The sequence below is a fragment of the Falco biarmicus genome, chromosome 17 (genome assembly GCF_023638135.1).
Source record: "Falco biarmicus isolate bFalBia1 chromosome 17, bFalBia1.pri, whole genome shotgun sequence".
Lineage (NCBI taxonomy): Eukaryota > Metazoa > Chordata > Aves > Falconiformes > Falconidae > Falco > Falco biarmicus.
In genome coordinates, this window is record NC_079304.1 from 909554 (window position 1) to 932489 (window position 22936).

General features: G+C 41.0%; 1 protein-coding gene across 4 annotated transcripts in view; it reads right to left on the bottom strand.

Moving 5' to 3' along the window:
* CDC27 (cell division cycle 27) overlaps nt 1-22897 on the bottom strand; it is a 32236-nt gene extending 9339 nt beyond the window's left edge. Inside the window, exons 1-13 of one of the 4 annotated variants that reach the window (XM_056362400.1) lie at nt 22629-22896; nt 16691-16766; nt 13451-13598; nt 11226-11351; nt 10126-10223; nt 9463-9617; nt 9137-9351; nt 8353-8467; nt 5041-5156; nt 4499-4598; nt 3636-3843; nt 2622-2791; nt 1146-1298 (exon numbers count right to left, since the gene is read on the bottom strand). In XM_056362400.1, coding sequence (XP_056218375.1) covers nt 1146-1298; nt 2622-2791; nt 3636-3843; nt 4499-4598; nt 5041-5156; nt 8353-8467; nt 9137-9351; nt 9463-9617; nt 10126-10223; nt 11226-11351; nt 13451-13598; nt 16691-16766; nt 22629-22655 — 1707 coding nt within the window. In that variant the 5' untranslated portion in view covers nt 22656-22896. Of the gene's footprint in view, nt 1-1145; nt 1299-2621; nt 2795-3635; nt 3844-4498; nt 4599-5040; nt 5157-8352; nt 8468-9136; nt 9352-9462; nt 9618-10125; nt 10224-11225; nt 11352-13450; nt 13599-16690; nt 16767-22628 lie in introns of all 4 variants that reach the window. The other 3 variants (XM_056362399.1, XM_056362402.1, XM_056362401.1) reach the window with 3 other exon arrangements.
* Between the last annotated feature and the right edge of the window lie 39 nt (nt 22898-22936).

The window sequence follows — 22936 nt, forward strand, 5'->3', positions numbered from 1 at the left end:
TTCTTCCGCACTGCTTTACATAATTATATATAACTTCCTCACAGGTTAAAAAATAACAATAATAAAAGTTAGTTAAATCTCATTCCTGAGAGGCAGATAGGCCTAAATACACCTTATAGCTACACAAGCTGAAATACAGAAATTGAGAATCTAAGGACAAGAAGTTTGTGCCAATTAGATACTTCAATGACTGAAGGTTTTGAAGCTGTTGAAGAGGCTAGAAATAAAACATCTAAGATATTTAAGAATAATGAAGACAGTACATTCACTCTTCAGCTCCCTCCAACTGACAAATCTGGAAATCTGCAGAGCAACAATTTTAGCAACAACCTCCTCTCCCTCCTGCTCAGCAACCAGCATCGAGACTGTAAAGCATCACAGCCCAGGGTCCCTTGCTTTCCCAAATTTTTTTATCACCACTGTCGAACTGTTCACTCCTTGTATCAGAATCTGCATTTTCTTCTCTCCAGGATACCTTACTACAACTACCTCATTGTTTTTGATTGCTCTACTACTAGACAAGTTAACACCGCAACAGGATTCTCTCCTCCAACAGGAAGAAAATCCCAATATAATCTACAGTTTTCTCAACTCTGTTAAGAACATTTAAACATGTATACATCTATTACTTCTACTGTGGCACCTGTTAAAAGATGCCTTGCTTTTTGCATATCATGACTTTATGTTGCCATACACTCTGCAGTTTAATAGACTTTGGCATAAAAATGTTCAACGTTATGTCTGAAAATAAGTTCTAGAGCAAATATGTTTTAAGTGCCAGTGAATTAACTACAGCAATTAAAAGGTGGTACAGGAAAAATATTCCTTTTCTTTGCATACTTGCAGCAGCAGGGGTGACAGACTAACCCATGATCTTCCTGGATGAGTGGTGCCAATGCAAATTTAAATAACCATTAACAGATAAAAGGTTTCAACCTGTTCCATGTGAGCTGATATTCTAAGAAACCATTTCAGGCATCATCAGTTCAACAGATAATCCTGCCACCTCCCTCTCCAGTTTTGCCACGCAGTTCTCACAGGAGAATACACTTGAACTAGATCAGAGCTCAGAGCTTTGCTCTGAATCATTAGATTTTGCCCCATACAGCTACCCTCTTCACACACAAGACCACAGCATTTTATACCTCTGGTGAGTTTTTATCCATGTCCGTCAAATCCTTTGAAAGAACTGAAAGAGCAACATCTTTCTGCAGATGCCACAGCGTAGTCGAATAGATCTCCATGCCTTCTACTCTGTAGTTTTCAATCCTCCTTACTTCTGAAAATATTCTCTCAGCCTAGAGAACAGAAATTAAGCTTAAAACAAAATTCCACACACCAAAGCAGAGTGCATAGGTCAAGGTTAGTTCAGACTGAGCATCCTCTTTGCTTTCTAAGTGTACTACGGAGAGCTACAGGTCCTGTAACTTCCTCTTCAAGCAAAGGAAGCTACTGAACCCTAGCACAGATGCCAGGAGAAGCACAGCCATCCCTCCCCACCGCTGACTCCGATGACATTGCTGCGTCTATCACAGCGCACAAGAAAGGCAAAAAAGCTACCCACAAAAATCAGAAAGAGCATAGCATACTTTTAGGGGCCAGTTATGACTATTAGCCATTCTAACAGATGACAGGTATTGCATTCCTGCCGAGTGCTACACCCCCCCAGACACTGTGCATAATAATTACAAGGCAAAAGGCAACAACTGCTGCAGTAAACACAGCTGATGCAGGGATGGGGGAATGCCTAACAATGTGACACCACAAATAGGTGCTTCACTTTCACTTGAGACAGCTGTACTTCTTATCAATGAAGATCAAAGAGACTCATGAAGTCTCCCTGACACAGAGCTCTACTCCATAAACTCGAGTGCCAGGTTACAACACAAAGGCCACACGGGAAGAGCTTTGGAAAAGCTTTAGGAAACCATTAGGGTCTGCAGCCTCAGTTTTCAAAATAAACTATTAAAAGCACAGCGTGCTCCATCTCTAAATCAAACCACGTGTACGTTTTAAAAACTGCTTTTGAAACCCACTGCAGTTCTCTCCTGCACAGAGAGCGTTTTAAAAAAATTGTGAGGAAATAGGCACACCCATTATCAGGACAGTGACAAGGAGAGTTAAACCGCTGGATTACCCTTAATTGCTCACTGCTGTTTCTGAAGCAGTTTGACATCACCTCAGCTGTGCCAAAGCTGTCATTTCTAAGACTGCAAAGGAAACTAGGTCATCGATGTGATCTGTGTTGACTAAAAAGGGCGAGAGAAGTTTTTGGATTTAGACCTCAAATTGTTTCAGTGATCCAATTTACAACACTGCAGTCAGTACAATTACATGAGCACAGCTGTAAGTGAAAACAGGCAGAGGCAAGGAGACCCCAATGGCTGGATAGAAGAGGACATAACTAAAAGAAATCCAAAGTGTAACTCAGCTTCTTCAGCAAAGCTCGATGACTATCGATGCAGATTCAAGACCTAAACCCATTCCAGGTATAACTCTTTGTTTATACAGTTATCTCAACTGTAAGCCTCCCATAGCTTTTGCAGGAAGTCTGCAGGTGTCATGCAAAGCTGTGCAAAACATTAGTGCAAAGGGTAAGAACCAACCCCCCCAGTTCCTACCTGCATGTATTCTGCAAGTTCGAAGTAAGCTCTCCCAATTTGGCACAGCACCCAGCCAGTGTTGTAGTGGTGGGATGGTAAATGGCTTAAAATATTTATCGCTTCTTTGCAGTTGTATGAACACAAGGCTAAATAACCTTTTCCCATGTCACGAAGAAGGCTCATCAAACCTTCTAGGAGAAAAATACAATAAATAAAAGTGGAAAAAAATAATTAAATAAAAAAGACAGCTGAGAGTTACTTCAAACTGCTAATCCCATAAGCTCTTCATTGTGGCAGGCACTGCTCCTGAATTTGTCTGTGAAAATCTTTCAGCTCCCCAACATGGGCTTATACACTCTTAACTTAGGCATAATATTCTAAACATCAGCCTTTGCAATGGAAGTCAGATAGTAATGACTTCTTAAAGCCAGCAACAGACTACTCGGGAAAAGAGAAACTCCAAAGTTCAGGGCAACTGGAGTTTTGCATTTACAACAGCTATTCAAACATTTTGTTAGGTCTGAACACAGTTTCCACATGTCTGGTATCCATGGATACATCTTCTTGCTGCCTGGAAACATTACTGAGCCAAAAAGGGAGGAATTCAGCAGTTTGTCTAGGATTTTCTGACAATCTGAATAAAGACTTATTTCTAAACAAACAGGAAACATGAAGACAGAACAGACTACATAAACCCTTCAAAAATAAAATTTTGAAGGAAGATAACCAGGTTACTTATAGCTCCTTTGAATCAGTTTCCAAGGATCTTGTCTGAAAATATTTTAATCATTAAGAATCAGAGCTTGCAAGATGTATCTGCTTACAACTAGCTACTTTTAATACTTCTTCACATGTTCCAAGTTAACTAGAAGATACTGAATTCAATCAGTTTTTATAATTAGACAAAGGTGACAGCCACAGGCTAACTGAAACAAGAAAGAAAAACACTGGAACAACATTTTTTCTTCATTTGACCTTAAAACATAGATACAAGCTTTACTCTAACTACAGTCCAATAGTGTTCAAACAGACCTGCTGCTGCCTTCTGTAGTGTAAAAGCCTGGATCTGTGGTGTAACAGTCGAAATTTTTCCTTCTGAAATGATGGAAGAGTCCAGTTTGGTAATTTCCAAACTATCATTTAAGTTTGGTTGAGTTATTCCTCCCTTATTTGTTTTACTTTTTGTTTTTCTGTTTGGAATCTTAGGTGGAAACTTCATTTTCAATTTTTTGCTATTTTCCTGAAAGTAAGAAGAGTAAGAGTTACATAGAAAGGAAGTCTTTTAAATTCAGAAAATTAAACTTACAAGTGAATTGTGTAAAGTTATTTTTATCGTCTTTTCAGCTTTAACAACCATGCCCAGACATGGGACTTCTAAACTTGAGTATACAGGCACATCACTTCACTGAATGTTTATTTGTTCATTTTTAAGATGGCAACATTCACATCACCTAATTACAGTCTACGAATATTTGAGTTTGGTGTTCTACTCCATTGTTTGAGAAGCAGAAAACAGATGAAGAATAACTTGTTTGGTGCAAAAAAAAAAAAAGATAGTATCTGCTCAAAATGAATTCTGCGATAAATATATCTGATCAACACATCCTCTTAAATGGGCTGACAGCTACCAGCACCACTGCATTTGTCAGCCCAGCACGTATCTTTGTTTTTGATCATGATACTCTTCTTCCTATTATTTTACTTGAGCACTTGAGAGCTTAAAAAAACATATTGTGGCATCATGATATCTTTTCTACAGCCAGGTACTTCCTAAGTTCTGCTGATCACAGAACCTGTTCTTAAGCTGCTAGGATTGCTATGCATATGGGGAAATGATTAGTACAGTGGCACGAATAAGAAGCCCAGAAGTTTACAAAATGCACGATGTTCATTACCTTTGTTGTAGAGCTATCACTAGTAAACAGGCGAGAGCTTCTTCGAGGCAGTGCATTTGGTGGAGCAGCAATTGTTGGGCTCAATACCTGAGGTGTTGTACTAAAAAAAACCCAAAAAACAGCAGCACATCAAAAAATGCCAAAGTTCTTAATTTTTTATTAAAAACAGCTTGTACCTTTGTTTAAAAAAAAAATACCTTAAGTAGCAAAGATAATAGCAAAGATATTCCCATTTCAAGATTAAAAACCCCCTAAATCTACTTGTTGCACGTCAAGCACATGAACAGAATTTCCTTCCAGCTACTTTTTCATTTATTGATGAAGTGATCTAATTGTGCAGGAGATTTAAAACAAAACAGGCCAACCACCACGCACGAGCTTCCCACAAGTTTGAGTTTTTTTGCCCAACAAAAAAATACACTTCTTTCTCATCCAAAGAGGAATTCTGCAGGAACATCCACACAAGTGGGCAAATAAAGCATGCAATTCCTTCAAGATATACAATGCACAATGTGATACCACGATGATTTCCCCCCTGCTACCTTGTCTGTGGGCCAGAGCTCTGTGTTTGTGCAACAAGAATTGGAGTGACTTCCCGGCTATTTCCACTCTGTGAGAAGACAGATTTTGTTCCAGCTTGGCTCATCCTGCTGACAGTCTGCATAACACAGAATTTCCACAGGTTTGTTATTATGTCACCAAGTTATCTCTCTGCTGTACCAAATCAAATCCATTCTGCCTATCACACACTGCACAAAGGAGGATAAATATAGGTCTTCTTAACAAAGGATGAGAGTTCCTCCCCATCCCAAGGGGCAATGAGTATTTCTCATTCTACCTGTTAAAATGCCAATAACACAGAGTTTACTAACTTTATGCACATTATTTGAAAGATAGAAAATCTCCATCTAGTGGGAAGAAACTATACATTAAGATGTTTGTGCAAGAATAAAAGTGAATTAAAACATGTCATATTTATCATTCCTTCTCCATGGAAATTTGTAAAAAAAAAAAAACCAAAAAGGGTGTGTGTGTTTAAATTATATTGCAATCACATCCAGAAGCCATTTGCCATTCACACCTCACAGAGGTGCACGCTGTATGCCACTCCACTGTTTAGCATACCCATACACAGCATAAATCAGTATTTCACAAATTAAGTTATTGCACAAGCCTTTGGAGCAGATACAGAAATAAACTGCTTCATCGAAAAGGGACTTGCATTATGCAGCACAGAAAGTTACTATATACCCACAGCCAAGTTAACACAGGGCAGCAAGTTACTGCATGCCATTTGAGCAACACTTAGTATGCGCACTCACACCTTTTGTACCTGTTACTTGCCACAGGTTACAAGCACATAATACTACTTAGCACCAAAACATTGTCTTGTATCTTCACCCATCTTCAGAGAGCTAAAATGTGCTCTTTGATGCCTACCCTGGCACAGCTAAGGTGTGGGAACTTGGAGCTGTGATAACCTGACTGTGAATCTGAGACCTAAGAAACAAGTTCAGATAGAAATTCTGTCTGACACATAGACTTCCTATAAAGGATTTGGAAGAGGTCCTCCCCTCCCTGCCTTTTAAAGAAAGCTGAAACCTTATCTTCCTGCCCACCCCAGGGATACAAACATTCAACTCTGCACCGGCTGTTTGGAACAGACATTCTTGAAGACACCAGAAATCAGCAAGTGGGATCAACGACAGCACAAGCAACACCAGTTTATGCGTTATCTGACTTCCAATATTCTGTCCTTCCCTTCTCAGTTTCTCTGCTATCAGAGGCCAGTTTAGCGGCCAGCAGGCACGCTCTTGCCCACTCAGATAGGAAGCCTTTGGATTCATCCTAATGTTTCATTCATTTACGCAAGTGTTTCCTAGGAAACTGCCTCTGTTAAGTCATGCACGTTCTAGCCACAGTTACACTAAACCTTTTCTAACTTGGTAATTTGAAGAGCAGAAGTGAAACTGGCCAAATAATTATCTGCATTGGACAAAGCATGCATCTGAATTCTAAGCTATTTATTAAAGTGTATTAAGTATTTGTGTTTAGGTAGTAGCATGGATGCATCTGGGCAGAAAGCACATGCACGGACTAGTGAAACTTGCACCTCTGTGCTGTTGTGTCATACTTAGCAAAGCAACAAAACAGTAAATATGACTTGAGTCCCCAAAGCTTTTCATCTATCACATCGTGTACACACGATATTAAATGCAGACAAGTACTACACTGATGAGCAGCCCTTTGCTAACTATGTCATTTTTTTAGACTCCTGAAAATTTATCTTCCTACATAAGCACAATCCACCATGAGCCACTGTTTTCAACTAGAAATGGAAAACTGGTTGGTCCTGAGCATCTATGGGATGGGAACTGGGTCAGCCACATGAAGCCTATCTCTAGCAGACTGGTTTAGCTCAGTCCAGCTGCAACACATCAAAAGTAATAAATAAAAAGGCAGGACTAAGAACTGAAAGTGTGGCAGTAATACACTGTCTAGAGACAGGATATCATAATGGCTCATGCAATGAGATTCCACAGTTCCCAGTCACAGGCTTTCAAAATACTATCCAAAGGACAAAAAATAAAGTTACCAGCTTACTGGCTTGTATTGTTTTAAGTACTGGGTCAACGAGAGAAGACACACACAGTTTTTAACTGCTCCCAAATTTCACTTCCAGAACAGCACAGCAAGATGAGCACCAGAGCAAACATGGAAATTCAAGTTCTACTTTTTGAGGAATTCAACACTATTACTTGCACTGAGTTTTTACTTTAAAGAGTCGGCCACCTATAAAACACTAGCATCCCTCAAGCAAATCCTAGGTTTACTAGAAATACAGGGAAAAATCCTCAGGTTTTTTTGTTTTTAGAAAGGAACAAATGGTTCTTCAACTGTCACCAACATTCCACCTCTCATTTATCACTATGGCAACTATGGCAGTTTCTTACTGAGTAAAAAAGAAAATTTTTAGTTTTCTTTACACCAGACTTAAGCAGATCAAAACAGCACCTTGCTACCAGTCATCCCTCCACAGACCACCAGCAGTATTTTGACTACTCTGGCCTGTAAACTAGAAGTCAAGAACTGCTTGCAAGGAAGCAGTAGCTTCTGCTCAGTTGAGGCTTTTCGGATTATTTCAAGTCATCCCTGAAAACACAGGAATTAAACAAAGCTTAAAGCAAAAGCTCCAAGTTTAGACTGTCTTCAGATTCCACCTTGCACACTGAAGAGTTATAAACCCTTCGCTGTTTAGAACTGTCAGCGTTCGTACGTTCCCCTCAGAGCAGGCGGGCAGAAGACACAGCACCTTCCTCGGGTCTCCTCTAGCAGCACTGGGTGCGTGCAGGCTGCCTAACGTGCATTTTGGGTGGGGGGAAAAGGGCTTCTCATTTTAACTAACACTTCAAGAAGTCTAAAAAGTTTTGTCAGGCAGTCAAATTAACAATTAACTGCACCCCCGCACCCCAACCTCACTAGCCTATAACTACACATGTGCTGGTGAACAAAATTTTGTCTTGCTGCATGAAGTAATTGTTAGTAAGAGCAGGCTGCTGTTGTGTTGGTTTGGTTGTAATTCTTCTTTTACTACACACACTTTTTAGACAAATTATACATAAATTTAAGTCTCACTTAGTTAACCCAAGCCATTGCCACAACTAAAGGATGCTTCAATTAGTTCCACACACTGTTTTTCAAAACTAATTTTGCAAACAGTGGATGAGCTGTGTTCTCCTCACTGTCAGCACAATCACATGCAATGGTTTTATCTGCATTATAGAGTCTTCTTTAAAAGTACAATGCAATGTCAAACTTATAGAACAGCAATCATATTCCAGAATGCAAGATACCTTCTTTGAAGGCGCTCCTGTGGATGGCACATCAATTACAGAAGAAGAGTTTGTGTAGTTTTGTAAATAAGATCCATCTCCAGTGCTTGGGGTTTCCAGTGGCAAAATTCCAAAGCTGAGAACAAAACGAAGAGGAAGGGTCAATGTCTGAATGTCAGACTACTACTGATTCCATGCTTAAAACAGAGACCCGGATCAACTTTATCTCAGAATTATTTTATTGATTTATATTAACCCTCTTACTATCCTCATCTATAAAAGGCACTTTAATAGAAAATATCCTTATCCCTGAAATACAAAAATACAGAACTTTCCTTTGCCTGCCCGCATAATAACTAATAGACACAGACCATGCAAGTATTCACGGCTTGTAACAAAGCTGTTTAAATAAGACAACACATAGAACAGAGCATATATTTACATGCTCTTTAGAAGAGAGCTGTTCTTTAGGGAAAGCTCTTAAGAGTAGCTTTTCATAATAAACTTGACTCCAGAGCAGAAACATACTCCTTTAAAGATTCTTCCAGTGTGAACGTCGCAATAAGCAATACTGCATCAACAGTTAACTAACTGAAAATACCAACTGCTTGTTTAAGAAACAGAAGAAACTAATACTAGGACCAAAGAGCAGTTATTGAAGTTTAACTTTCATTTCTGCAACATTATAATATGCTGTTGACACGCGTGTTTGCTTCTGTTGAAATAGGAAAGACATCTGGTGCCACACAAGTCAAACATTATGAACAGCACAGCTGCAGCCAGGAATTGTCTGTCAAGGACTTACCTTGGAGTTAGCGGGCTCAAAGCTGCAGGTCCCCCCAGCAAACTCCGCCCAGTTTTTGGTTTATTTTGAGCTTGTTTAGACAATATGGCAGTTCCTGACCCAAGAGGGACAGCATCTGGTGAAATTACAGCCGAGTCAATGTAAGACATCGAAGAATCTGTGTTCAATGAGGAATATTTTGAATTGGAGGATTCTAGGTTGAGTCTGTTCAACTCCTGAAAAATGGGAGGCAGCTGTTAGATACTCAGGCAGCATAGTTTCTAATCAGCATTTTTCTGTTAAGCTGGAAAGACTGCTTTAAACACAGCAATTTCAGCAAAACTTACAATTGTGTCTTGCGGCGTTTCCATAAGGACAGTCTCAGGCTGTCTGTGGGATATGCTGTGATTCGATACCAATGTTGTGCAAGTGTTAGGCAGACAGCTGCTGAAGTTCTGTAGAGATGTTAATTTAAATGTTTGGTCAGGGTCTGGTTTTTCACCTGTAAGATTGGAAAAGGAGATTTTAGCGTTATTCCTGAGCTTATACACTGAATATTCAGTCTGAAACAAGGAGGACAGGGAACGAAGTATTTCAGGATGGGTGTGTTCTTATCTTGTTGTTTTAAAACCCCTTACGCCAAGTCAGAAGTGTTCCCCCCCTACAAACCCTAGAAAATAATTTTTATTAGAAATCAGACGTGCTTTTAAGTTATTCTCAGAAGCATCTAAGGGTCTACTAACTGTAGGTTAGAAGACAGTACTGTTAAATCCAAAAATGTATCGTGAAAGTGGAAGACCTCAAGACAAAAGCTCTAAACACTGGCAAAGTATTTTAAATGCATTGTTGCTTACAAAACCACTTCCAAAGAATTTTGCAGGCATTTTCCTTACTAGCTCTGGGCAAGGAGTAAAACAAACCTTGCCACGTGCTGACAGCAAATCAAAAAGCCTGACGTAGCCAGAAGTGTAGAAAACATCTTCACTAGTAAAACAGTCCTGCAGACTTACCTATTTCACATAGTGATTCAAAAGGGGACCACAGGAAAGGATTTAAACTAAGGCTCTTTTGGTAACATTCTGATCCTTTGGCAAGCCGGTCTGTCTTGCTGCAAAAAGAATGTAACAGTTTATGAGGAAACTTAAGAACAGCACTTTTGTTCAAGATAGCTTTCCAGGAGTTGAAAAACAAAAACATGCAGAGAATCACAGCAACATCCCTCATTTTTCAAGCCACAAGTACTGAGTTCTTTTGAAGTTTTTGACATATTTAGACACAGCTGAAAGTTTCTTAGGCACAGACCTCAAAAAGAAGTTACATAAGCACCAGTACAGCTTGAGATTTTTTGCTGTAGAAAGATGCAGTTCTTTGCAACAGCTTTGTTCTTTTTTTGCCAACAGCAACCTGATTTCTAGCCTTCTAGCCATTTTAAATACCTACTGATATATTTTTTGTATATAAATTAGGGGTTAAACTGAATACCTAAGCATCTGGCTACAAAGATAGCTGCTCCTGAATATATATTTTTTTTTTTTTTTTTTAAAAAAACTACCCAAGTATGCTAGGGAAGAAACCAAAAGCTATTCCTATTCAATCTGCTCATGTTTACTGAAACCTTTCTTGTAACTAGACAAAAGCAAACCACTTAATTTGCAAAGTTATTCTGACTGGCAGTCCTCAAAACTTTCATTTGGAGGTTATAGCTACGCATCTGTAAAATAGATACAGAAAAAAATCAAACTGGCAACACTGAGAAACAGGAGAATTTTTCATAGGGAAAATATGGAACAAACCCAAAGAGGTGTGTGTGTATATATATTAAAAAAACAACCACCAAACACTCTTGGATTGCATGCTTAACCTGGAAAAGAGGAATTTGTGTTTTCAGTCAGAAGATCTGGGTGAAAGACAAACTGCTTGCATTTCAAAGGTAAATGGCTTCCACAACTATCTCCTTGCATCTATGATACTTTGAAATCATGCAGGTCGTAGAACTCACAGACAAGTGTATCCTGTGATGACTGAAAATGTATTTGACTAAAATGGAGCCTGGTCAAATAAAAAAAAAAACAAGCTTTATTAGAGAAAACAACAAAAAAAGCAACATTACCAGTAGACATGTCCCAGTAAGGAGAGTGTAAAGCACGCAGAGTCACCAAACTCCATAACAATGTCATCATGGCTTTTCTGTTTGTTGAACACTCCACCAGATAAGATCTGCTCTCCTTCTGCAAGCCTTTTTAAAAAACAAGAGGTTGAAAGGGGTTACAAGCCTCACAGTATTTGTAGCCCAGTGTTTTCACCCTGCTACAAACAAAAACAGAAATCCACTGTCAGTGTTCACAAGTTTCAAACCACATATAAACTAGCTCCTGCAAATGAATTTTACGTAATTGATGGATTCCTCTAGCAACAGGAGGTATGCAGTACTCCCAAGCCGAACGTCTCCACTGGGAGGGAAGAAAAACAAACCCCAAACCCCACAACATCACTTTTCCAGAAGTGATTAATCCTAGGTACAATACCAAACAAAGCATCTAGAAGAGTTTCCTGTCCTCTGTTTTTTGAAGGTACCTTACCTAGTAAAAAGCTAGGACAACACTTATTTTGGTTTTGTTTCCCAACTACAAAATACAATCTGTAAGGTACCAGGCACTCATGTAAAATCCAGAGTCTATTTTGGATCTTAACACCTTGCCTTCTTGCAAGAGGGGCTCAAAAGAAGAACAAAGGTTCAGCTTGCATCTACTACACCTGCAGCAAGCAGTACTGCTCACACGGAATGTGCCACTCACGATTACGCTTGAAGATCACTTTATACAACTTGAGGATAGGAGGCATTCATCTGGCATTTGAGACTGACACCTGCACAAATCATCTCTTCTTGCCTCCACTTGAAATTATACTTGTAGGTAGATGCTTCTATCAGTATAGACATTCCCACAAGAAAATAAGGTACCTCTTTATAAATGAGCTCATATAACTAACAGCAATGACAGCTAAATTTAACAGATTCTAAAGAACACTTCTAAGAAATCCCACCTACCTAACTTAAACCAGTTCTGAAGCTGATGCACTATATGCACACACCAGACTTGGTAAAAGCAAGGGAGGGAATGATCAGCTTCAGATTTATTCCATGGGGACCTTGCCAAGCAAAGCACTAACATGACTTCCCTTTCAAAAGAAGATTCAAAGAAGCCTGTATCCTAATAGCTCCAGAAGTGTTAAAAGCATCAGAAAAAACATAAGTCAAGACATCGTTGCTACTCTAAAGGTGTCAAAGGACTCGCCTACTAAAGCGAGTACCAAAGGCTAAGGAGCCTCCCCTCGCTGGCTCTGGAGGCCTGCATTTTGGTTACATGTTATGAGCAGGACTATGAAACCTGCAAAAAAAAAAAAAAAAAAAAATCACATTGTGCTGTGTGAAACTCCAAATATCACGTTACCTATTCTAAAGAAATTAAACATTTTTTTTTGGTCATTGAAAGAAGGTCACAAACACCAAACCAAAAAAGCCACAACACAACCACAAGCTGTTCTGCAGAGAGACAGTTAAGCTTCTGTAAAGAACCCCCACAGAATTTGAGAGTTTTTTGAACAGAAGTTTTCACCTTTCCTGGTGCCTCATCCTCTCCATTCTACACCTCAGCCAGACATCATTCCTACACTTGAGCTGAAAGTTCTATGCAGAAGTAAAATACCCTCATTAATAAACTCTGAGGGTGTTAGGGTGGGTAGCTTGAGCAGTTTCATTATATACTCTCGCTGTTACAACTCCAGAAACCCAGCACGTTACCTTGAGACTACTATGGCCCTGTCAAGGTTAATTTTGATGGTGAATACAGTATTCTCAGATGTGGATTCAAGGTGAGTTTGTTGTAGCTTTTTAAAAACAGATTTGTCTGCCACACTTTCCCTCACCCATCCATTAGCAGTTACGGGGTAAGAGGAGGAAGCTTACCGTTTGAGAGAAGTGACCCATCTGTTAAATTCATACTGGAAACACTTAATGAAATAAGCAAAGCATCAGAGAAACAAAAGCAAAAGCAGCACTTCCCAGAGTCATCTCAGCAATCAATGTTTTCTCCCCCTACGCAGCTTGACAACTCCTTTGTAAGTTATTCAATACCTTTTAAGAGTTTTCTGCAAGATGAGCTAATGTTCTTTAGGTCTGTATCTGAAAGCAAAATGAACTGAACTTGCAATAATCTTTAGAGCTGAAGGACTAACGAATTACTAGTTTATGCAATATGACAGCTTTCAGAGATAAACCCAAACAAAAAAACCACCCAACATTTGTAACCCTGGACAGAACATAAAGGATTTACTTACTTGCTGAGGTCAACACAACATTTTGCAAGCAGGTATTTACATTGTGGGGTAGTACAGCTGTGTCCCTTTAGGAGCCTGTATGCTTTATAGGCCTTTCCTGAGCGGTAGTAACACGTTGCCAGTAAAAACAGTGCTTCCTCTGAATGCACTAAAAAATAAATTAAGAAACCCATCATCAGTTGATTGTTTACTATTTTGATACAAAGAATTTGGGGGAAGGGAGTAAAAGCCAGCTAGGAACAAGATGCAAGAAAACAAGTACTGCTATTAGAGAAATTCATTACTGAATAAAGTGCATTTCTTAAGTCAAATAACAAACTTCCATATGTCACTTCCTTGTATAGTCAGACCAACTCAACACCTACTGCTGTAGGAGAACTTTGATCCTTCCAGCTACTCAATCTGAACAAGTGATGAGCCAGTTTGTTGCTAAAATAACAGCAACTCAAGCAAAGCAGTCATTCCTAGTAGGACAGCAACTCACTGGCCACACCAAGGCTTGGCTCAGAGTATTATCACACCTGCTAGTAACACTTTTCACTAGCTTAAGCAGTGCATAAACACTGGCACAACAATGGCTGTTAGGAAGTACAATAACTTTTCAGAAGGAAGGCCTATTTCAGCCTAAAGAGCCCGAATAACAGTTTTACCCTAATTTCAAGTGGTCTTTTTCTGCTTGCAATTTTATTTCTGTTATTTCTCCAAAGCACTTGACGCTGCATCTTGACGTGACTTCAGCAGAGCAGATCTTCCTATTTTCATGACTACTAAAGTTGGTCAGTTACCAGTCACCTCTACCCCAACCTTAAGTCTTGTCCTTTTTGCTGCCTACGCCCATTATTTCATTGGGAACATGGGTTAACATTACCATTCAGATGCTTTATTTATTTTATGTTAGGAAGTAGCCACAGGGACAAGCTCTCCTACAAATCTTCTTCCTAAGCTGAGTTCTCACAAGTTTCTAAATTCTGAATGAAATGGTCAAACTTCAGGAAAAATCAGCTCTATCTTAACAGAGAAGAAGAGTAATCATGACAGAAACATTTCCCTATGGTAGAAACTGGAAGCATTTAGATCTGATGTCTGCTTCAACACTTCTTCCATTGTAGAGATGAATTATGTAGAAGAGAACATTCTCAGTGTGCTAAGAGCTTGACTTGGCACCCAGATTTAAGACTGAGGTCAGACTTGCCAATTTTACTCGGGATTACAGCATAAAGGACAGAGTGCTAACTCCTGAAATAACTTTAAAGCCTTACCATAAAATTATCAACTGAAGCTTTAAGCGCCAGAGAACGCACTTGTGTGAGGCAACAGTGAGCTGTGCTGTGGTGTTCATTTGAGCATTAAGCTCTGACTGTATGAAGTTACCTGTATGACTCCATTTCTGGGTTTTAAGCAAAACTAGGGAGATACCCAGACACACTGACAGATCACATACAGCTTTGGTGTCCTACCCTGTCTATAAAGGCAAGCAACTTAAATCTACAAACAATTAAGAAATCCACATTACTTTATGCTTTTCAGAACACACTACCATGCAAATGGAAGTCAGTATTAAGAGAAAAAAATCTGATGTTTGTTCAACTACCCACACAGAAGTCTTCAGAAAAATCAATATGAGCATTGTACCAAAACCTCTTTGGGCAACCTGCTCAAATCCTTTGCTACACTGAAAACTGGCTATTTAACTCAGACCATGACAAAGGAAACTGAAGACCCCAAGAGAAGACTTTTATTAGCCTTATCCTAAAAGCACCAGGAGATCTTTTTAAAAATTAAAGTTAATGTAAAAATTAAAAAATCAATGCTCTTATCCATGAATTTAACATACTTCAAGAGTTCTGGGAAATTACCAAGCCACAGATGTCCCCGTAAGGCCAGTAATGGCAGGTGGACTTAAAAGAAATTCTTCTCAGGGTAAAAATCACTACTGCCAATACAGAGTCACTGTATTCAAGTTCAGCAGCTTCTACTCTGCAGTGTAACTACTTATTTTAACCAGAAGCCAGGTGTTTTGTTGGCAGTTAATTGCTTGAACCAAGTGACAGCATGCATGCTGTTCTTTCTCAGTACTGTTGGTCACTGAAAAAAGCTGTTTGAAGTACTCTTGCAGAATATTATTCTGCAAAGCTGGTGTCAGTATCACGTTATACATTTTTCTCTTGGCTGCTGCAAAAAGTGGATTCTCTCGATTTCTACATCCTTGGCAATTTACCTTCAATCAAGGAAAGAAAGCCTGTCTTCCTCAAAAGTCAGGTTTGCGCTTCCATTGTTAAGCGGCGCATCAGGCAAAACATTTCATTACAAAACACAGAGCATGAAACAGGTTATACGGTTTAACTCACACTATAAGCTCAAGTTGTTTAGCATGAGAAATTATATTAAGCTTGTATTTCAGTTTAAGGCTTGGGTTGTTTTTTCTTCCCCCCCCCCCCCCCCCCCCCCCCCCCGTTAGTGATTTTGGGACAATACCTTTTCAAATAGAGAAGAAAAGCTGAACACCAGCATCAAGGAGAAAGAAGTAAAGAAGAACAAAAAAACACACAAAAAAAAAAACAACTTACTGAGGTCATGCAGGAAAGGTTAAGGAAGAAGAGGGACTACAACACAGAAATGGTCTTTGAATGACCCAGGAAGAGTACAGATCTGTGTTACTGCTGCCTGCTCAGTATCCAAGACATCCTAGATCTGACAGCATTACAACGAAGTAAAAAATAACAAAATTCAACAGGAGATAGCTATTCCATATGTTCTGATTCTCATAGTCTCAATTTCGCTACACTTCTCTTTCATCATCACAAGATTATCTCTTTCAGCTAACACACCAATCAACATATCTGAACAGCATTATTAGCAAAGACAGCTTCAATATCAAGACCATTTGTAGAATTTGTGTACTGCATCTATCCCCAGGTGCCCTTGGAAGATATGCAATGCTTAAGGTTATTAAAAAACCTCTCTCCCATTTGATACCATACAAACAGATCACTGTAAACATTGTACTTAAACACACAACTCCGAGTTTAATTTTTTTAAGGAGGTTTTACTGTAAAATAACATTGCTGCTGTTACGTGATTTGATTTTCCAACCTAATTGAGAGACATTCTTCTGCCTTCCCCAAGCAGAAAGCTAAACTTCGCTATCACAACAGGAGTAAAAGAAAGCAGGACCCGAGGCTCAAAAATCCAACATCAAAATTGAAAAAAGCATCAACTTTGTATTTTCAAAATACATACCTTCTGCATATAGCCTTTCTGCAAGGAACACTGCATCGCGATAAGCATAGTGGTTAAGTGCTTGCCATATAGCAGCCTGCAAGACAAGAAAATAATTAAATTCAGAGAGAAGCCTTAAAAATGCAAAACTCATTAGCTCTTACTGTCAAAAGGCGATTGTTTCATTTGATTCTTTGAATCATAAGAAGAATAGAGAAGGATAAAGATGCAGGCCAAGTTTTAGTTGTTTCAACTATTAGTAAAGAGACTTAAAAAGCGCCAAATTTAGCACTGAAGTCACAAACCAATCTAAGAATGTTGCTCACTAGTTAACCACACACAACCATCCATAAACTTCAGCTGACGCTTACTGAAATAACAGCGAGTACTTCCACTTGTTACTGCACATTAGTCTGGTGCATAACCGAGCATGAATTATTGCTAACTACCACCAAATAAAGGTAAGAACAAAACCCAGCCCCTGCCTGATTACGCTTTTAGCTGTGCCCAAGAAGGGGCACAGGAGGTGGGAAAAAGCAAAGGTGTCCAGCGCATTTTAATGGCATCATGCATGAACCCATTTAAACCATCTCCTCTTGATATACACCAAACAAAAAGCCGACAGGACCAGAAATCACATCAGCATCCACAGTTGTCAATATATGGCTGCTGTTAAGTATGTTAGGTATCCAGCCTTTTCCTTGAAGAGGTATCCGAGTTCCCTCAAGAACCAAGATGAACAGGATCCACTGCTTTTTGTTGCGGTATTTTGTTTGGTTCTTTGCTCATCAGCCACCTCTTTGCTGCCACTAATCAGGATTGTATCACACAACTACAAATTCAACACAAATGAGATGGACAAACATATATACGGACATGAATGAAGGCAACCTTCTTTTGCATTTTGCTCATCTACCCATACTTGCTCAAAATCAGCTAGCTGCTTAAGGGTACTACCTCCGTTTTTGTGAACACCAAGCTCGAGAGTTTGGGACTGTCAATATTCACGCAGACTCGAAAGATGGCACTACTCCGGTGAAATGCAAATTGAACGTACATACAGGTGTACAAACTGTGTACACTGCTAAAGTAACTGTCAGAATTACACCAAGAGCTGTCCCACAAAAGAATAGGGCTGGGGTACGCAGGTTTCACAACAAACACTACTCACTCAATTTTCTTCAGATCACATTAAAAGCCTTCTGTTGTCATCTATAAAAGAGGGGTGGGATGGGAAAAAATCCTTTTATGATCTGTTCAGCCTTTCCTCCCTACCTCTTACAAGTGGTGGCGTGCACGCTTATCAGGGTCTGCGTTCAGAGGTTTGCAGAGCCGGTATCAGGACCGCAGCTCCTTCCCACCCGGCAGCCCTTGCCCAAGTTCCAAAGCAGTTTCCCATAAGCAGCAAACAGCCATTTTGCAGTAATTTAGTTATACCAATCCAAACGAGATCGGAACTTGTGAACTCAAGGCACTATGGTCTAGTATTTCTCCAATACTCATCAGCAACTGAAGACAAACAGAATTAGCTTCTGATACCTACCAGACACTCCAAAACAAAAAGAAATCTTCCAGAGCTAAAGAAATAGCGCCCTATAACACTATTCCCAGCAGGAAAGGCAAGCGCCAATTTAATCTAAAAAAAAAAAATTCAAACATCACAGAGTTACATGTACCATATGCTGCTACTTCCAACACAAACTTGACAAATGCAGGGTGTGAAAAATGTGCGAGTTCTCTTCACGGGATGCCTACACAGTCTTCATGAACAGTACACACCAGAGTTACCCATTACTATATAGAATATTATACACAATCTCTGCAGAAATACTATTTTCTTCTATCAGTAGGTCCCAACAATATACTTAAAAAGTCAACAGGTACTTTTAAGCTCATGTGAAAGTATTTAAATATTAATTCTTTGTTTGATTCCTATAATACAAACACCATATTATTTCTCTCTGGCTATATTCCCCACTTCAGATAAGTTCAGCCGCAGAGTCTGCCTGAAGATAAGTTCAGCCGCAGAGCCTGCCCAGAACAGTTACTCCCTTTTACCTTGAGAAGCTCCAAGGCTGTACATTGTCCTGTACACTGCAGACAGGGGTCAAAAAGTGTGAGACAGGAGGAAGGCGTTAAAATCTTTCAGACTGCACCCACAGCAGCCTAAGCTGCCCTTTTTCCTCTCGCTCTCAGAAGCGAGAAATTTCCTTTACCAAGTCACAAGTGATATTCCGCTGAATCTACCCAAGTTGTGCCACTACTGCCTTTACAGGGATGTAACTCGGCACGTTTACAAAACAAAGGTACGGGGGTGGTGGGATCAACGTCATTTGACTTCTCAAACAGGACCAAGTTGCCAGAAACAATCTTACCAAAGGTCAAGAGGGGACACGAGTGATTTTTGGCTATATCACAGCCAGACTGTAAAAGTTACACTACATACTGACTCAAACAACAATCATTGTTGAGCGGAGCCCCTGGCAGTACCCCTGTTATGTAATAATTGCAATTTTGCAACCTAAAAGTTGCAAACTGAACTCACACCTTCAACAGACAAATGCTGAAGACTGTATCCTTGCACACACTCTCCTAAAAGAGCAAGAAGAGGAAAGGAAGGTGGCAGGCTATACCTGTGCATAACCATTTTCTATAAGAACGGGTGTCTATAAACTACAGCTGTGTCTCAAACTACTGAAAAAGAATTCTTATGCACCTTTGAGGAAGCAAATTTTGGACAGGAACATCAACCTCTTCACAGAGTAGTTATTTAGTTTGTTCTAGCAAAAAAGTTCAATGCGCCTACACAGCATTAGTGGCACATGACAAATTGCCAAACCACAGCAGAAGAGGGGTCTGAAGCAAAAAACTTTGGTGTATTCACCCAATAAAAACTACTTAATCCCAAAAAATTTCAGAGCAGGACAACCCAATATAACCACAAATATAATCCAAATGCAGTCTTAAGTTTCCTCCCTGTGGCAGTTACCAAATTTTACACAGAACCTGTCAACACAAACCTAGAGAAGCAGCCTCCTCACAAACGTGCAAAGCAGCTGAGATGCTTTGGTGGCAATGTCTGTTCTCAGGGCTACAAACATGGGCAGGAGGGATGCTTGAAGTGTTTCAGTTTTATTTAAACATGCTTGCAGACCAGATACAGGTTCTAGTCACTCATTTTAAATATGTACTAATTTACAAATGCAAAGTGAATGGGGAATTCTAAAACTACCATACCAGCCACAGCTCTTCAGCAAAGCAGCCTCAGAGAAAAAGAGCAAGAAAATAAAAGCAGATTTGGACAGGTCCACCTTCCATCCAGAAAATCCTGTGCATTGTCCAAGTGTTACTTCATAACTAAGCCAAAGAGCTCTTAAGATAGGTGTTCTCTTCTGACCCTTATATAGCCTTGGAAATTGTTTTTAAACCTTTATAGCCTATTTTCATCCTAAGCAGTTTCTATCATGATTTAAGACTTTTTCTAGGGTGGGCAGAGAGGAGAAGAGTTTTCTGTGATAAGCTGTGGTTACGCAAACTCTGCCCGTTAAACAAGCAGACATTGGCATTGCATGTTTTCTGCCATGACAGTAGCCTGGGAGTTCAAGCAACCATTCAAGTGGGTCACAGCAGATGATCACCTTGAAGGGCTAAATTCCAAGGAAAGCGTTCATTTTGTTTCCAAGATGTTTTTCAGCGATATTTGGAAGACATCCAGTCTGTTTCTCAGCACATGGGATACAAGGCTTTATGTTTGAGCTGAAGAGTTTTAAATTGACCACATTGGGAAGTACAGGAGAGGTCTGTTGTCTGTATAACAAACTCTGGCACTTTAGCCCATCTTAAGGGATTAAGAAGTAGTAAAAATCTAACCAGTGAACAGGATGGCTTTGGGGATATTAATTTCATGTAATTAAAGCCAATATTTATAAGGCAACACAGACACAGACTCTGTTTCTTATCTATCGTACTTTGCATATCGCAACTGTAAAGATGACTTTTTTTTCTGGAACACTAAGCCCTGTAGATATCCGAAAGGCTGGGAGAGAACAGACAAATACACAGGAAAAATCTCTGCAATGACAAAAATGAGAAGTAGTATCAACTTTTCCAATCCTACTGTTAAAAAAGATAACCAGAACAGAGCTAAGTACGCGGACTCCAGCTAAAATAGGAATTCAGAAGTGTCATCGACTTCACCCAGATGTGTACTGCAAAATGGATAAGTCACACTAGTGAGAAAATGAGCATGAGCTGGTTTGGAAAGGTCCTGTAGTATAGCAGTCCAATCTCTACACCACCGCTCATAGCCATGGCACAAAGAGGACAGCTACAAAAGCAAACTCAAATGTTGACCTCATTTCAGATGGTGCACTGGTGGCTTCTTTACCATTAAAAGCAACAATATGACCAAGGCAACAACAACCAACAAGTCCTAAACTTACCAGTGTTGCTGTAAGCAAGGAAGAACAGCAAAGCTGACAGCAGTAGAACCACTGATAAAATAATTATGTGGCATTTGAAAGCAGGCAGAATCTAAATAGATACATTCAATGCAGCAAAGCCTCATCAAAACATCCAAGCTGCTAAGAGCTTCAGAATGGAGAATGACATTAAAGAGATTTTTACCTTTCTGAAAAATGAAAACAAGACTGCATGTTTCTATCAGGGAACTCTCAGAATAGCAAATGTTTTCCACTTGGTTAGTCTAATTAGCACAGTACCGGAAACATTAAATATTGTTTCCTGCCATTCATCTGCAATGCATTCTTGCTTCCTTTTCTATTGTAATCCCATGTTTTCTTAGAATACCCAACTGGTGCAAAACAACAAGTCCAGCTCAAAGCTAACAGCAATGAGCTAAATATGACCACTGCAGAAGAGGCACCAGGTGGCCGAAAGCACTTCCAGCACCACACTGACCCTTGCTCTCAAAGAGTGGAGGGCCATCACTGTCACCAACCCCTAGTCTATAAGAGTGCCATCACAGTCACCATCTCGCACAGACATGGTGAAGTCAGCAGGGTGGTCATCCACAGAACTCTTCTTCCCCTTCCACCTTTTCACTAAGCGGCCAGAGGAAAGGCAAAAGCAAGAATTTTCACTACGCTCATTACAGAACACAACCACATATGACCAAGACACTTACAGTGAGAGATTCCTAGCTTAACTAGGAAAAAAACACCCTGTTAAAAAGCTAATAATTAAAAAAAATAAATTGAAACATTAATAATACGACTAATTAATGAAGACAACAGAATAGTTAAGAGTAATGGGTATACAGGAAGGGTGGAAAGAAGCAGCAACTCTTAGCCTGTGAATCATGCCTTTTGGATGGGAAGGCTGAGAACAAGAGCAGGAAGGCCACCAGGGTAACTGCAGAGAGACTGAAATACAGTAGAAAAACAAGATGTACGTTATTTTCTCTGCCAGGTCTCCCATCAATCTGGGGGCACTAACTCCTTGGGAAGAGGCGAACGCCCTTCGTTTGTACGGCACGCAGAGCCAAGCACTTCGCGAGCATTTGGAAATGCAACGGCTGCAACACAGAGAGCGCGACAGGGATCAACAGGTCCCTCGAGGGACCCGGCAGGGCCCTCGGGGGAGCCCGGCGCAGTGGCGGCGCGGCGGGAGGCCGGCACCCCCGGGGGGAGGCCGGGCGGGGACCCGAGGGAGCAAGAGGGCGAGGGCAGCCGGGCCGGGGCCGCGGAGCTGGAGGCCCTCCCAGCCGTGAGGCCCCCCGCCACGCCGGCCGGGGCGCCCAACGGCCCCCCGCCACCTCGGCCGGCGGCGGCGGCCTGGGGCCCCCCACCGCAGGAGGGCCCGGCGGCGGGGAGGCCTCCCCGGAGGGGCGGGCGGTGCGGCGAGTCCGGCTCCTCCCGCGGCCAGGCCGAGCCGGGCCTCGGGGCCTGAGCGCGGCGGCGAGCCCGAGCCCGTGTCCGTGCCGCCCAGGGGTCGGTACCTGGACGGGCTCCTGCAGCACCGTCATCCTGCTCTTCCTGGCCTCCGCCTTCTCCTCCGCCTCCTCCTCGCACAGCCCGGAGCGCAGCAGGGCAGCCCCGGTCCCGCCTCAGCGCGTACCGTGGCAGCGGCGCTGCGCAGCCCGGCCCGTGTTCATTTAAACTCCCAGCGACCGTTACCGGGGCAGGCGGCGGGTAGGGCTGGAACGAGGCCGGCCGCGCGCCGAGTCCGCGCGCCGAGTCCGCGCGAGGCTGGTGACGGAAACACCCGAACCGCCTGCCGGAAATACCCGAAGGCCTTGGCGGAAAG